We start from the raw sequence: 11,445 nt of genomic DNA, 5'->3' as shown, positions 1-11,445 counted from the left end.
GTTCAGAATCCTGCAAGTTGTTTCCTAAGAAGGTGACTCATGTCCTGACTCCTTACTAAGCCCTTCCCAGTTATGAAAGCCGGGAGCCCCATTCTGCTCCATGTGGGTACAGGGCTGGGGAGGGAGAACAGAGAGTGCTGTGGATGTTCTTCCTATCTTAGCCTTTCTGAGCCCCAGCTTCCTAATCCATAGAACATAAATAACAATTCCTACCTGAGTGGAGCACAGACAGAATTAAATGAGAGAAACCACTGGCCCCAGATAAGCACATCATAAAATGTTATGATGTTACTGTCCCCCTCTAAAAGGGATTCCTAAAAGGAAACCCATAACTTCTGGGGACTCCCAAAGTGTGGAGAGAGTCTGAATAGAACTCTCCACCAATGTCTCCCCTTTCTGGATGCCATGCTTCCTAATTTACCAGCTGTGTTCACCCAGGGATCTCATGCTTGTGTTCAACCATGTTACGGCTGACCTGGGCAGGGATTTTCCTTCCATTTTCAGATGAAACTGAAGCCCAAAGAGTGGAGAAACTAGTCCATGGTCACCCAGCAATATGATAGCAGAGTTGGGACCTGAAATCAGTCTTCATCCAACATCCACTCTGCTCCTTCCTCCTAGATTGTTCTCTCCCTTCCTCCTTGGTCCTTTTTCCATTCCTCCTTTTCCTTCTTCCTCACTAAGCTAGTTACAGTCAGAAACCAGGACTTTTCATATTACCGATAAAGTTTACAAAGTTGGCAGTAGGTAGTCACCTTCTTTCAGGGGTTTTTCCCCTTGGGGTGGGGGTGACAGTGAATTTCCACCCCTGGCAGGCTGTGGAGTAAAGGGGCCCATTCAAAGCTTGCCTCTGCTTTGCTCCTGCCGCTGCATGGGCTGAGGCCCTCCCCAAGTGGCCCTTGGCAGACAAGGACCAACCACGGGAGCCTGTGCTGATGAATGAATGAGAATCTTGCCTGCCTCATCCTGTCTTTAGAGCTCACTACTCTAGGGGGAGGGAGGAGGGTGTCAGTGCCAACTATGTGCTATCCTGCCCCAGGGAACTCTCAAGGACCAGGGTGGTCTGGGTAGCATTCCAGGTTCCTCAGCCCACTTCAAGAGAGCCAGGTCCAGACCCCCATCCAGCTGCTCTGGTTCCCCCTCCCCTGTCTTGGGGTCTGGAGGCCTCTCTGGTGGGTGAGTGGGCAAGTACCTGCAGAAAGCCAAGCCCAGCTGGTGGCCTTTCCAAGAGTGCCAGCAGGTCACCCTTCCTCAGGGCTCTGACAGGGTGCTGGGACTCAGAGTTATGGGGAATCAGCGATGGGTAAAATGGAATGAGGCAGAAAATCTCTGCTCACATGTCGTAGCCCCATGGGGCTCCTCCCCAGACTCTCCTAGGTTTCTGGCCCACACCTGGGGCTAGATAGAGGCAGGGAGGTGTACTAATGAGGGTCTTTGGACATTAGGGTCCCAGGTCAGTACACATTTCCTGGGAAGTTCATGTGACCCAGGCCCTAGACTGGACTTAGGGACAATGGAAAGAAAAGGCCTGCTCCCAGGGAAGCCACATTTCAATGGGAGGGACATGCCATGGCAAGACTCAACAACAGAGATGTTTGTGGGCTGCAAAAGTCAGGACAGACAACATGGTGAGCAACTTCATGGGTAGAAGCCTAAAAGTTCTGATTAGGATTTCAAATGAAGCCCTGGGTAAAGAAGTGGCAAGAAGACTAACTTAGCAGAGGGGCCAGCACTGCAACAACTCACAGACTAGATAAGCTGCTCCATCACTTAAGAAGGTAAGGAAGGAGGATGCCTGCCTAAGGAGGGGTGGCATTGTCTTAAACCAGTGGGGAAGAGAGTGCCCAAGGCTCCAGGGCTGAACCAGTAACAGTAGCCAGGACTGGGAGGTGACCTGGCTTAAGGTAGAAATTCAGCCTCACCCTAAGGCAACTCCACTAGGCTCAAAGCCATTGGAAGTGGAACTTGGTGAGGGGAAAAAGCCCTGGGAGAAGAGAGAGTACCTGGCCCAGGTCAAGGGCTCTTCCTGGCTTTGGGGTTAGGAAGTGTGGCTGTCAGAATTCCATCAGCATCCCCTGAAACCACTCCCAGCCCTTCGAGGCGTTCCCAGGCTCCTCAGTGGGCTCAGAGCAGGACTGCAGCCTGGACTTCATGCCCTGGAGAGTGCAGGGTTGGGGGCTAGTCCCACACAGGACTGTTCTGGAAGCAAGAGTATGTGAGTAGGGAGAACAGGGATGAAAGAGAGAGCTCCAAAAGTCACTCACAGACTCCTCCTCACTGCTGGGTGGTTTTGCTGCCATCTTATGGGGAGCTTTTTCCAGTATGGGCATCTTGGTGACTCCTGGCTGGGGAAGCAGAAGTGCAGACCTGGGGACCAAGAAGCAGAAGGGCATCAGCACAATAGCCACATAAAGCTACATGGACCCTTCACCCCCACCCTGTAAAGAGGCTAGAGCTGGACATGGGCCCCAAATACACAGGGCCTCATTGTAGACCTGGTCCCAATCTCCCAATCTCTGGACCAGGCCCCCTGACCACAGTGTCCTTTCTGAGTCCCCAGATGGGATAGAGTGGGGTCTAGAGTGAGCCTTTAGGTGGTCCCTACTCCATAAGACTGCCACCCAGGCTCAACCTACCACCCCAGAGCAGAGTAGGAAGGAGCGGGGCTGGACTCGCTCACTCCAAATCCATAAGGGAGTGTTGGCAGAGCACTTGCTTTGTTCCTGCCTTGGACCCAACAGATACCCGTTTTGCTGATTAAAATCTCTCTTTCCCACTAGACTGTGAGCTTCTCCTGTTGTGTTCAGTGCTTCATCTCTGGGACCTAGCTGCGTGACTAGCATGGAGTAGGATCAGTGCTGGGTAGCTGAGTAAAAGGAATGCACGCATGCATCAATGCATGTGTAAATGAACACAGGTCCTCTAAGGCTGTGGGTTCCAGGAACACTCTGGGCTGACTGGGAGCCTGGCCTCTGGCCAAGGCAGGGGTGGGAGTGGAGGACCCTGGGGCCTGCTGGACAGACTTGGACTTAGGCAATCTTTGGTTCCCAGGCTCCTAGAGCAGGTGGCATGGGAATGCTGAGGGAGATGGGACAGGGCAGCTGCACAGTCCAGGCCCCTAGAGACCACCTGACTCAACCTGGAGAGAAGAGGATTAATTTTTTATTCACAGTACAAGTGACACAGGCCAAGAGGGGGCAAAAGCCTATTTTTAAGGCTACCTTCTACCTTCAGAGAATGCGCTAAGCATAAGCCTCAGAGCCATGCATCCATGATTTCCACTCACCCATTGCCTATTCTCTCCCAAGAGCAGAAAGCTGATGCTTAGCCCATTTTATCCCCTGCGCCCTCCCCCACCCCCCAGGCAAGCATGGCCCAGGTGGGAGCCAGGGTCCAGGCACAGTTGACCCAAGGGCAGAGCATCCAGAAAGATGGATGAATCAGGCTCCAGAATGGAGGAACCTAGCCTTCCTGGCAGTGCTAGGCAGAGACTATAGGCAGAGATGTGAACACTTTGCCAGGATGCTACAGACTAGGTGGTCCCTGGACCGTCCCTGGGGGGTAGTAGCTGCTCCCACTCCCAGTAACATAAAAGCAGCAGCATCCAAGTTAGGGTCTATCACAGCACCGCGGAGATTGGAAAGGTTGTTGAGGGCAAGGGCAAGTTGGTAAAGGCCCTAGTGCTCTTGGAGACCCCATATCTTGGAAAGGTGTAAGATTGGAGCAGGGACAGCTTCCTGGGGACCAAATGGGAGGGCCTGGTCCTTGTTAGGCAGCAGCTGCTTTCCCTCCTTGGGCCATGGGCCCACAACAAGGAGGCATATGTGTATGTGTGTGTATCTTTCTGTCTCTGTTTGGTGCTCTTCACTCTCTGCTGCCACCAGCATGGCTTCCGAGGACTGCCAGGAGGGGTCTCTGCTCTGCCCAGGAGGCCCAACCCCAGCTCCGCCCGGGCAACACAGGCAGTCCGTACTCTCTAGAGACTCCTTGGGACCCAGCTCATACTTGCCACCTGCGGCGGCTCCCCACCTCCGCCTTCGCGAGAGTTGGGTGCTCACCCGCGATTCAGAGGGGTCTGGCTGGGTGAGATCCGCCAACGCCTTGACTGGGCACAGAAAGTGCAGACCTTGGCATTTAGCAGATGGGGATCTAGGAGAAGAGAGAAGTGAGGATACGCACGTGGAACCTCGGAGCCTGATGGTCAAGTTCTCTCCAAGCCCTTTCCCCCTAACTTCTCACCGTTCAGCTCCCTGTCCCCCTGCCCCCACTCCTGGTGGGGAAGAGCCAGAGCCGCGGAAACCCAGTCTCCTGGCAGTTCCCCGACGGCCGCTTCAGTTCAGGGCTCGGAAATCCCGAGGATCTTGGGGTCTCTCGCCCCCGGCGCGGTCCTTGGAAGGAGCCTTACTCCGCGGCCCTCCGGTCTCTGAGCTTTGCTTGCTCCCCGCGCTGCGGTCCTCCAGCCCAGCCCTTCTCACCTGCCCTCCTCGGATCTGCCGCCTCTGCCGCCGCTCCACGGCACCAAGCAAGACTGGGGGCGCGAGTGTGAGCCAGAAGGGATCCAGGGGCGCGTCAGCAGTACGGTGGTGGGGGCCTCTGTCCACCTTAGAGCCTCCGACGTCGCCGGGTCCCTGCGGCCTCCCTACTGGCTGCCGGCGAACCGGCCGCTCTTGTCTTCTCCTTCCTCCTGTTCCTCCTCCCTCCCCTCTCTCCTCTTTCCTCCCTCCCTCAGCCCCACCCCGTCTCTCACGTTCTTCCTCATTGCCCCCGCCCCCGCGGCTCCCTACCGCGATCCCATCTCCCGGCCCCTAGCCCCGGCTCGGACGGCTTCCCGGATGAGTTTGTGTAAGGGCAGCGGAATCCGGGCCGGGGAAGGGTGTGCAGAACATTGCCTCCCCCCCGCCCCCGCCTTGCCTTTTGCACCCCGCCCAGCCATCCCCAGTCGCCGCGCTCTCCCAACTCCATTATCCAAGCCCCGGTTGCGTCCGCACCACCCTGGGAAGGGTTGGGTCTGGAGAAATCTGCCCTCCCCGCCGTCTAGGCCAGGCTCAAACCGTACCACAACTTCTTTCAAAATCATCATCATCATCATCATCATCATCATCATCCTGTTTGTTGATCACTGCAGGTCCTCCTCCCTTTTCTATTCCCACCCCATCCTTGCTGGCACTATGGGGTGAGGGAGTGGAGATACAGACCTGGGGATGCTTATAGACACTCCTCCCAGACAAAGCACTCCTCCCCCACCCTAGATACAGATCCTTACACACCAACACATACAGACAGACCCACAAAGACAGACCCTGCCCAAACGCACGCAACACAGCCCAACACACAGACGAGGACAGACGTGCACACACCAGCAGTGAAGACTCTCGCAGGCATTTTTTAATACACAGGCATACCCCAACTCTGCTGCCTCTCCTTGCCAGAATTGGAGGGCTCTTCGGCCTTCATCAGGCCGCAGGCTCCAGGACTGGGAGTGGCCTGCAAACGGGGGCCTGCGGCTCCGGAGACCTGCGCTCAAGGTGGGGAGAATTCTGACAGCTTTGGCCAGCTGCTTCCACCAAGGCCAGGGTAAGGGTGGGGGTAAGGGTGGGGGGTTGGCGCCAGCTCCCACACTGGCACCCTCTTCAGTCACGACTCAGACCCGCACAGCCAGGACACAGCAGACACATCAACAGTTCCCCCACTCCTCGAAGGATAGAGCCTAACTCTCTAACGAGCACACACCACACAAGCGCTTTTCCAGAGAGCGGATCTCTGCCCGGAACAGCTCGGCCCCTACTCCTCACCGGAGCCTGGACCGGGCAGGATGCGGGGCTCTGGCGTTTCAGAGCTCAGTGGCTGACACTGGGAGTGTCCTCAAGGGGCGGGGACTAGCGTACCCGGAGGGAGCGGATCCTCAGGCTCCCTCGGGCGGCGCCCTGGGGCGCTGCGTTGGGACTGGGAGGGAGGGGCTGTCTCGAGGGAAGAGAGCCGTGTACAACACGGTGTCTGAGGGTGGGATCCCTTGTTGGTTTTGCTTCTTTCGTATCTCCTTTACCAGGTAGCAAGAGCCACAGGCTTCCCGAGTGCTTGCCAGACCTGGATCGGGGCTAGACTCAGCTCACCCTCCCCTCTGCCCTCCCCTCTGCCCTGGCCCTGTGCCGGGCCGCCCACCCTCATCAGTAAAGAGACTCGGTCTCGAACAGATATAGTTTATTGATTCTGGCCGGAAGCACCGCGGTGCTGGGGGCTAAGTTGGCACTGAGAGGAACGGAAGGAAAGACAGACAGACAGACGGACCGCTCTACACAGGGGAGCCCCGAGGTGGCGGCTTGCGCACCTCTTTATCTCTGCCAGGAGTGTATCGTTTTGTATGCTTCCGTGCTCCACGTCCCACTGGACTAGAGGGAGGGAAACACAGAAAGGGTCAAAGTGGGGGGATCCCGGCAGGCAAGTCAAGATGGGCGAGAGTGTAGGATACTCGTTGGAGGGGTGGGCCTTGAGTATAAGCTGGCCAGTACTCTCACAGAGTAGCCACCTTGACCCGGGGGGTGGGCGGTGAGGGGATGGCTCGGAAGAGTAGCTGGGCTGCTAGCTGTGGGTGTAGTAATTGTTGTAGACGTCCTCGCACTCGTCAAAGGGGCCCGAAGGGCTTCGAGGGGCGCCGTCTGGGTCGGCCACAGGGCGCTCACGCAGGCGCACAGCATCATACAGACCCTGCGGTGGCTCATCCAGCAGCACATCGCGCTCAGAGCGGGAGCGCCTCAGGAGGCCCACGTTGCGCAGCAGCAGCAGGACCGGCGCGTAGAGCAGGTTGGCCAGGCCCATGCCAAGGCTAAGTTGCACAAAACCAAGCGAGTGCACTATGTGCCCCGCCACTATGGGCCCGAGAGCATAGGCCACGGAATAGGAGATGTCGGCGATGGCATAGACGCTGCCGTAGACCGAGACGTGGCGCACGTCCACGAGAAAGGCGAGCGTGGGCAGCAGTGCCGTGTCAACTAGCGCGATGCCGAAGCAGAGGCCGCAGAGTGAGATCACCAGTGGTGCGAAGGAGCGGCAGGCAGGCACCACGCAAGAGCTGGCGCCGATCACTGCCAGCCCTAGTGCTCCGTACAGCCACTGCAGGTGTGGATAGCGCGCCGCCAGGCGCACGGTGAGGTAGACACCTAGCACATGCGGCACGAAAGCTGGCAGCCAGGCCATGCCCGTCTGCCATTCAGACGCCGCCATCGTGTGCTCCATCCACGTGGCGATGGTGGGCTCGAGGAAGGCGAGGGGGATGTTGCAGGTGGTGAGTGCCCCGGCCACCACGGCGATGTAAGGGTCCAGCATGAGGCGGTGGATGGGTGTGCCTACCGGCAGGTTGGCCCGCGCCCGCGTCACGGCCGAGAAGGGCTTGGCCACCACCAGCAGCAACAGCGCGTCGAGCAGCGAAACAGCGGCGAGCACCAGAAAGGGCACAGGCTTGCCCGCGAACCCGTAGAGGAAGCCCCCGAAGGGTGGCGCCACCAGACTCCCGAAGCTGATGAAGGCCAGCGCCACGCCCAACGCACGACTGCGCTCCGGCTCTTCAGGATACTTGTCGGCGATCATGGCAATGCCGGACGTATCCGCAAAGGCTGAGCCCAGGCCTTGCAGGCTGCGTGCAGCGAAGAGCATAGCATAGTCCTCCGCGAACGCGAACAGCACGGTGGAGGCGAACAAGACGCCCAGGCCGATAAGCAGCGGCACGTCGTAGCTCATACGGTCAATGAAGGGCCCACTCAGGGGGTTCACCAGCAGCTGCAGGATGGCCTTGGAGGCAAACAGCACCCCGATCTTCACGTCCTCACTCTCCGTCGGGGACTCTGAGGTGTTGCCCATGTTGTCACTGCCACTGGCTGGAGTGGGCGCCTGCAGGGTGTGCACTTTGGGGCTCGTGGTGGGCCTGCCGGCCTTATGCATGTGGGCAATGTAGTCGGGCACGATGGGCACGATGACCATGTACAGCATGTTGTCCAAGAAGAGAGCCACGCACACGATGACCAGCACCAGGCGCCGCTGCCGCCGAGGATCCTGCAGCACTGCGCCCATCGCCTCCGACAGCTTGCTGGCTGCCGCCCGGGCCTGGCCCGCGGGCGCCGCGGGTTCCATTGCCTCTACTCCTCCGCTCTTCCGAGGACGCCTCCGCTGGGGCCGCCTGGGCGCGGGCGCCCTGCAGTGCAGAGCCGAGGGCACGGAACTTCGCGGGCGCGGTCCGCGCGGCGCAGCGCCCCCTGTGTCTCAGGTGGCTGCAGGGCTCATGGCCCGTTGTCCCGGGAAAGGCAAAGACCCTGTCCGGCGAGACGCCTCCGGCCGTTCGCAGCCAAGCCCGGACCCGCCGCTGCTAGGCTCGGGGGCTGTCAGGGAAGGTGGGCGCGCCGAGTGGCTGGGGCCAGAGACTGAGCGCGCGGCGCCTTGGGCTCGTCAGGCGCGGTCCCCGAAGCGTTGAAAGGCCGCCCGCGCGGGCCGAAGGGCATGCTGCTGCCGCCCGCCCGCTGGCTCACTCGCCCCGCCGCCGCTCTCCCCTCCCTTCGCGTCGGCTCTTGCCTCCTCCTCCTCCGCCTCCTCTTTTTTTCCTTTCCACTCGGGGCTGTGACGCGGCGAGTCTCGGCCCCCGAGTGGTGCCCGGGCCACTTGCGTCGCTCATGCTAATGCGACGTCGGCGGGGCGGGGGCCGGGGGCGGGGCACGGCCGGGCAGGGGTCCCCTTCCCAGAGGCGCCAGGACTGGAAACCCTAGAAAGGGGTCTTGGTGTGAAGAGAGTACTGGTCAAGCCGTGGAGGATGGATGCGCCGCGCGAGGAGCGGGCTGTCTGTTCCTCCGCCCCCTCTCAGTTCTAGGACCCGAGGGGTTTGCACCCCTTCTTTTCCCCCCTCCCCAGAGGGTCGCTCAGCGGCCGTCCCCCAACCCTCCAGCCCTGCTGGAGAGGAAGGCGCCGGGGACTCCAGATCTCCTCCTCAGCCTGGATCTCCGCGCACAGCCGGCAAAGAGCCCCCGAGGTGAGCCGCCGCTGCGTCCATCTGTTCTCGCAGCTGGAATGTGGGGCTGCTATTGGTGGGGGGCCCGGTATAGATCCCCCCAACCCTTTCTCCGGCCCCACCCCCTTGGCCCCTTCCACCTTCGGGAAGGGAGGGGGAGACGCAGAGACTGCTGGGCCGGGTTCCGACAGACCGGCCCTTCGGGAGAATGTCATAGCAGAGAATTCCTGACTATTAGCTTCTGGGGATCGAGGGGAGAAGTCACCCTCCTCCCACCCGGGGCCCCGAATATCAGCCTTGCCCCTCCCATCCTCCCGTACAGCTTCACCACCCTCTCCCAGCCCGTACTCCCCCTTTCAGCTTTAACTGTCCGGGTTTCCCAGCTCCGCCTCTTCTCCTTTCCCTCCTCCTGACCCCTCCCCATTCTAACTCCTCCCAGCCCCTCTTAGCTCTCGAACAAGTCCTCCCTCAGTTTCAGTGAGGTCCCGCCCCCCGTCTCCAGAGCTGCTTCCAAGTCCCAGGTGGGCTTTGGGAGTTACGTGGCCGGGGTCCTCTCTTGGCAGCTGTAAGAAAGCCCGTGGGAGTGGGTGCGGCGCCCACTCCCATGGCAGGACCCAGCAGCTTTGCTCTCATCAGAGGATGGAGGGAGGCTCACCTGCCGAGAGGGCTGCAACGCCCAGACATCTCATTCTCTGCAGACTGGCTGAGCCTCCCTGGCTGTGCGCTGAGCCTAATGTGTTCCCCCAAAGAGCGTGGACCCTAGATGGCACACGGAGTCCGTGTTCCAGTCTGCGGGCTGGCAAGGGAAAGGCTCGGAGGCAGCTGGGACTGGGGGACTTGTGTTGTTGAGATTACAGTGTGTCCTTTCCAGAGTCAGAGAGGAATTTTCCCATTCTTCTGGTCTCAAAAGTAAACTAGCATTAGATCCATCTTCTTTCTCTACCGTGCTCCCCACCCTGAGGGAGGCACTGGTGATGCAGTGCAAAGAACTTGGGCTTTAGAGACAAATGACTGAAGATGGCTCCCACCTCTGCCACTTACCAGTTAGGGCGTCAGGGAATGACTTCACCTCTCTGTCCCCCTGTTTCTTTATTTGTAAAATGGGGTAATCATTGCATCAACTGCCCATAACATAGTAAGAGTGATGCAAGTGCTTGCTATTGTCATTATTATCTGTAAAATGTGTTCTTTTATCTTCCTTTCCCACAGTAGTGGGTCTTGTAAAGAGCAGGTAAAAGATATAGGGACACCTTGGCTTCCTGGCTAGTCCTTGTGATTAGGTGGGCGTTGTGATTCCAGGCTCTGTCCTAGCTGATGGAAGGCCCAAGGGCATTGGGAAGTTATCTTCTATCCCTGAGATGGCTATGGGGTGAGATGATAGAGACCAGGGTGTCAGGATGACAGCCGGCAGCTTTGGTACCTGTTAGTCAATCTCTCCACCTACCCAGGCACCCCAGAGAGGAGGAGAAACCCTTCCACTTCAGGAGCTCCCAGCATGTGCTCTGCAGTGGCCAAACTGCCTTGTGTCTGATACAGGAAAAGAGCCCCTTATGGAGACAGATCTGGCTCTGATTGACCTTGGGCAAGTCACAGCCTCTCTCTGGACTCCAGCTTTTGTCTCTGTTAAGTAAGGGGTGAGAGGAAAGCCCCTCCTCCGCTGCATTTCCTGGGGAAATGGGTACTGGAGAAGGGCTTTTCAGGGTGACAGAATTATTTTAAATTTTATTTGAAGGCCTTGAGTCAGCACACACTCTTCAGCTTATCACAGTGTCCCTCCGACTGATTTTGCACATTTAGATCACCTACCTGCTTGTCCAGTCATTTGAGTTTGAAACCTGGGGATGAGAAAAACAACTTTTGTTTTTCTAAGTTGCTGCTCAGGCATTTTACAGTTTGATAGTCCTACTCATACCCAGAATCTGGACATTTAAACACTTAAAAAAGCTTTCCTTAATGTCTATTTATATTTGAGATGGAGGGTGGGGAGGGCAAGTGCAGAGAGAGACAGAGACAGAATCCGAAACAAGCTCCAGGCTCTGAGCTGTCAGCACAGAGCCTGATGCAGGGCTCGAACTCATGAGCCAAGAGATCACGACCTGAGCCGAAGTTGGACACTCAACTGGCTGAGTCACCCAGGCACCCCCAGAATCTGGACATTTAGATAAGGACTTGAGTTTAGGATTTCTGACTTAAGTTCTCACATGGCTTTTCCTGGGGCACCTTTAAAAATAACCATTTAAAAATAAGCACACAAAATGTTAGTGACCTCTGCCTCAACCACTTTATAAGTAAAAAGTGCTTGCTACCCTACTGTCTATCTCCTGCTCACTGGTGACCTGGGACAGAGTCTGCCCTTCCCCCATTGCTCTTTGCAGCCTCCCCTCTGCTTCTGGGATCTGTAAGTAATATCTGTGACTCTACTTCCTTTGTATGGGTGTATTGAAATTGCACCTTCAATT

The 11,445-nt window shown here is 57.9% G+C and overlaps 2 protein-coding genes across 2 annotated transcripts in view; both read right to left on the bottom strand.

Annotated features, from left to right (window-relative positions):
* CHAT (choline O-acetyltransferase) overlaps positions 1 to 2,348 on the bottom strand; it is a 41,916-nt gene extending 39,568 nt beyond the window's left edge. Inside the window, exon 1 of the mRNA XM_047825901.1 lies at positions 2,265 to 2,348. Coding sequence (XP_047681857.1) covers positions 2,265 to 2,330 — 66 coding nt within the window. The 5' untranslated portion in view covers positions 2,331 to 2,348. The remainder of the gene's footprint in view (positions 1 to 2,264) is intronic.
* Positions 2,349 to 6,576: 4,228 nt separating this feature from the next.
* SLC18A3 (solute carrier family 18 member A3) lies at positions 6,577 to 8,121 on the bottom strand. Its single transcript, XM_047826433.1, has one exon. The coding sequence runs from the start codon at positions 8,119 to 8,121 to the stop codon at positions 6,577 to 6,579; it is 1,545 nt and encodes a 514-aa protein (XP_047682389.1).
* Between the last annotated feature and the right edge of the window lie 3,324 nt (positions 8,122 to 11,445).

The sequence above is a fragment of the Prionailurus viverrinus genome, chromosome D2, assembly GCF_022837055.1.
Source record: "Prionailurus viverrinus isolate Anna chromosome D2, UM_Priviv_1.0, whole genome shotgun sequence".
NCBI lineage: Eukaryota > Metazoa > Chordata > Mammalia > Carnivora > Felidae > Prionailurus > Prionailurus viverrinus.
The sequence above is the reverse complement of the archived record's forward strand: the minus strand, read 5'-3'. Positions and strand labels throughout refer to the sequence as shown.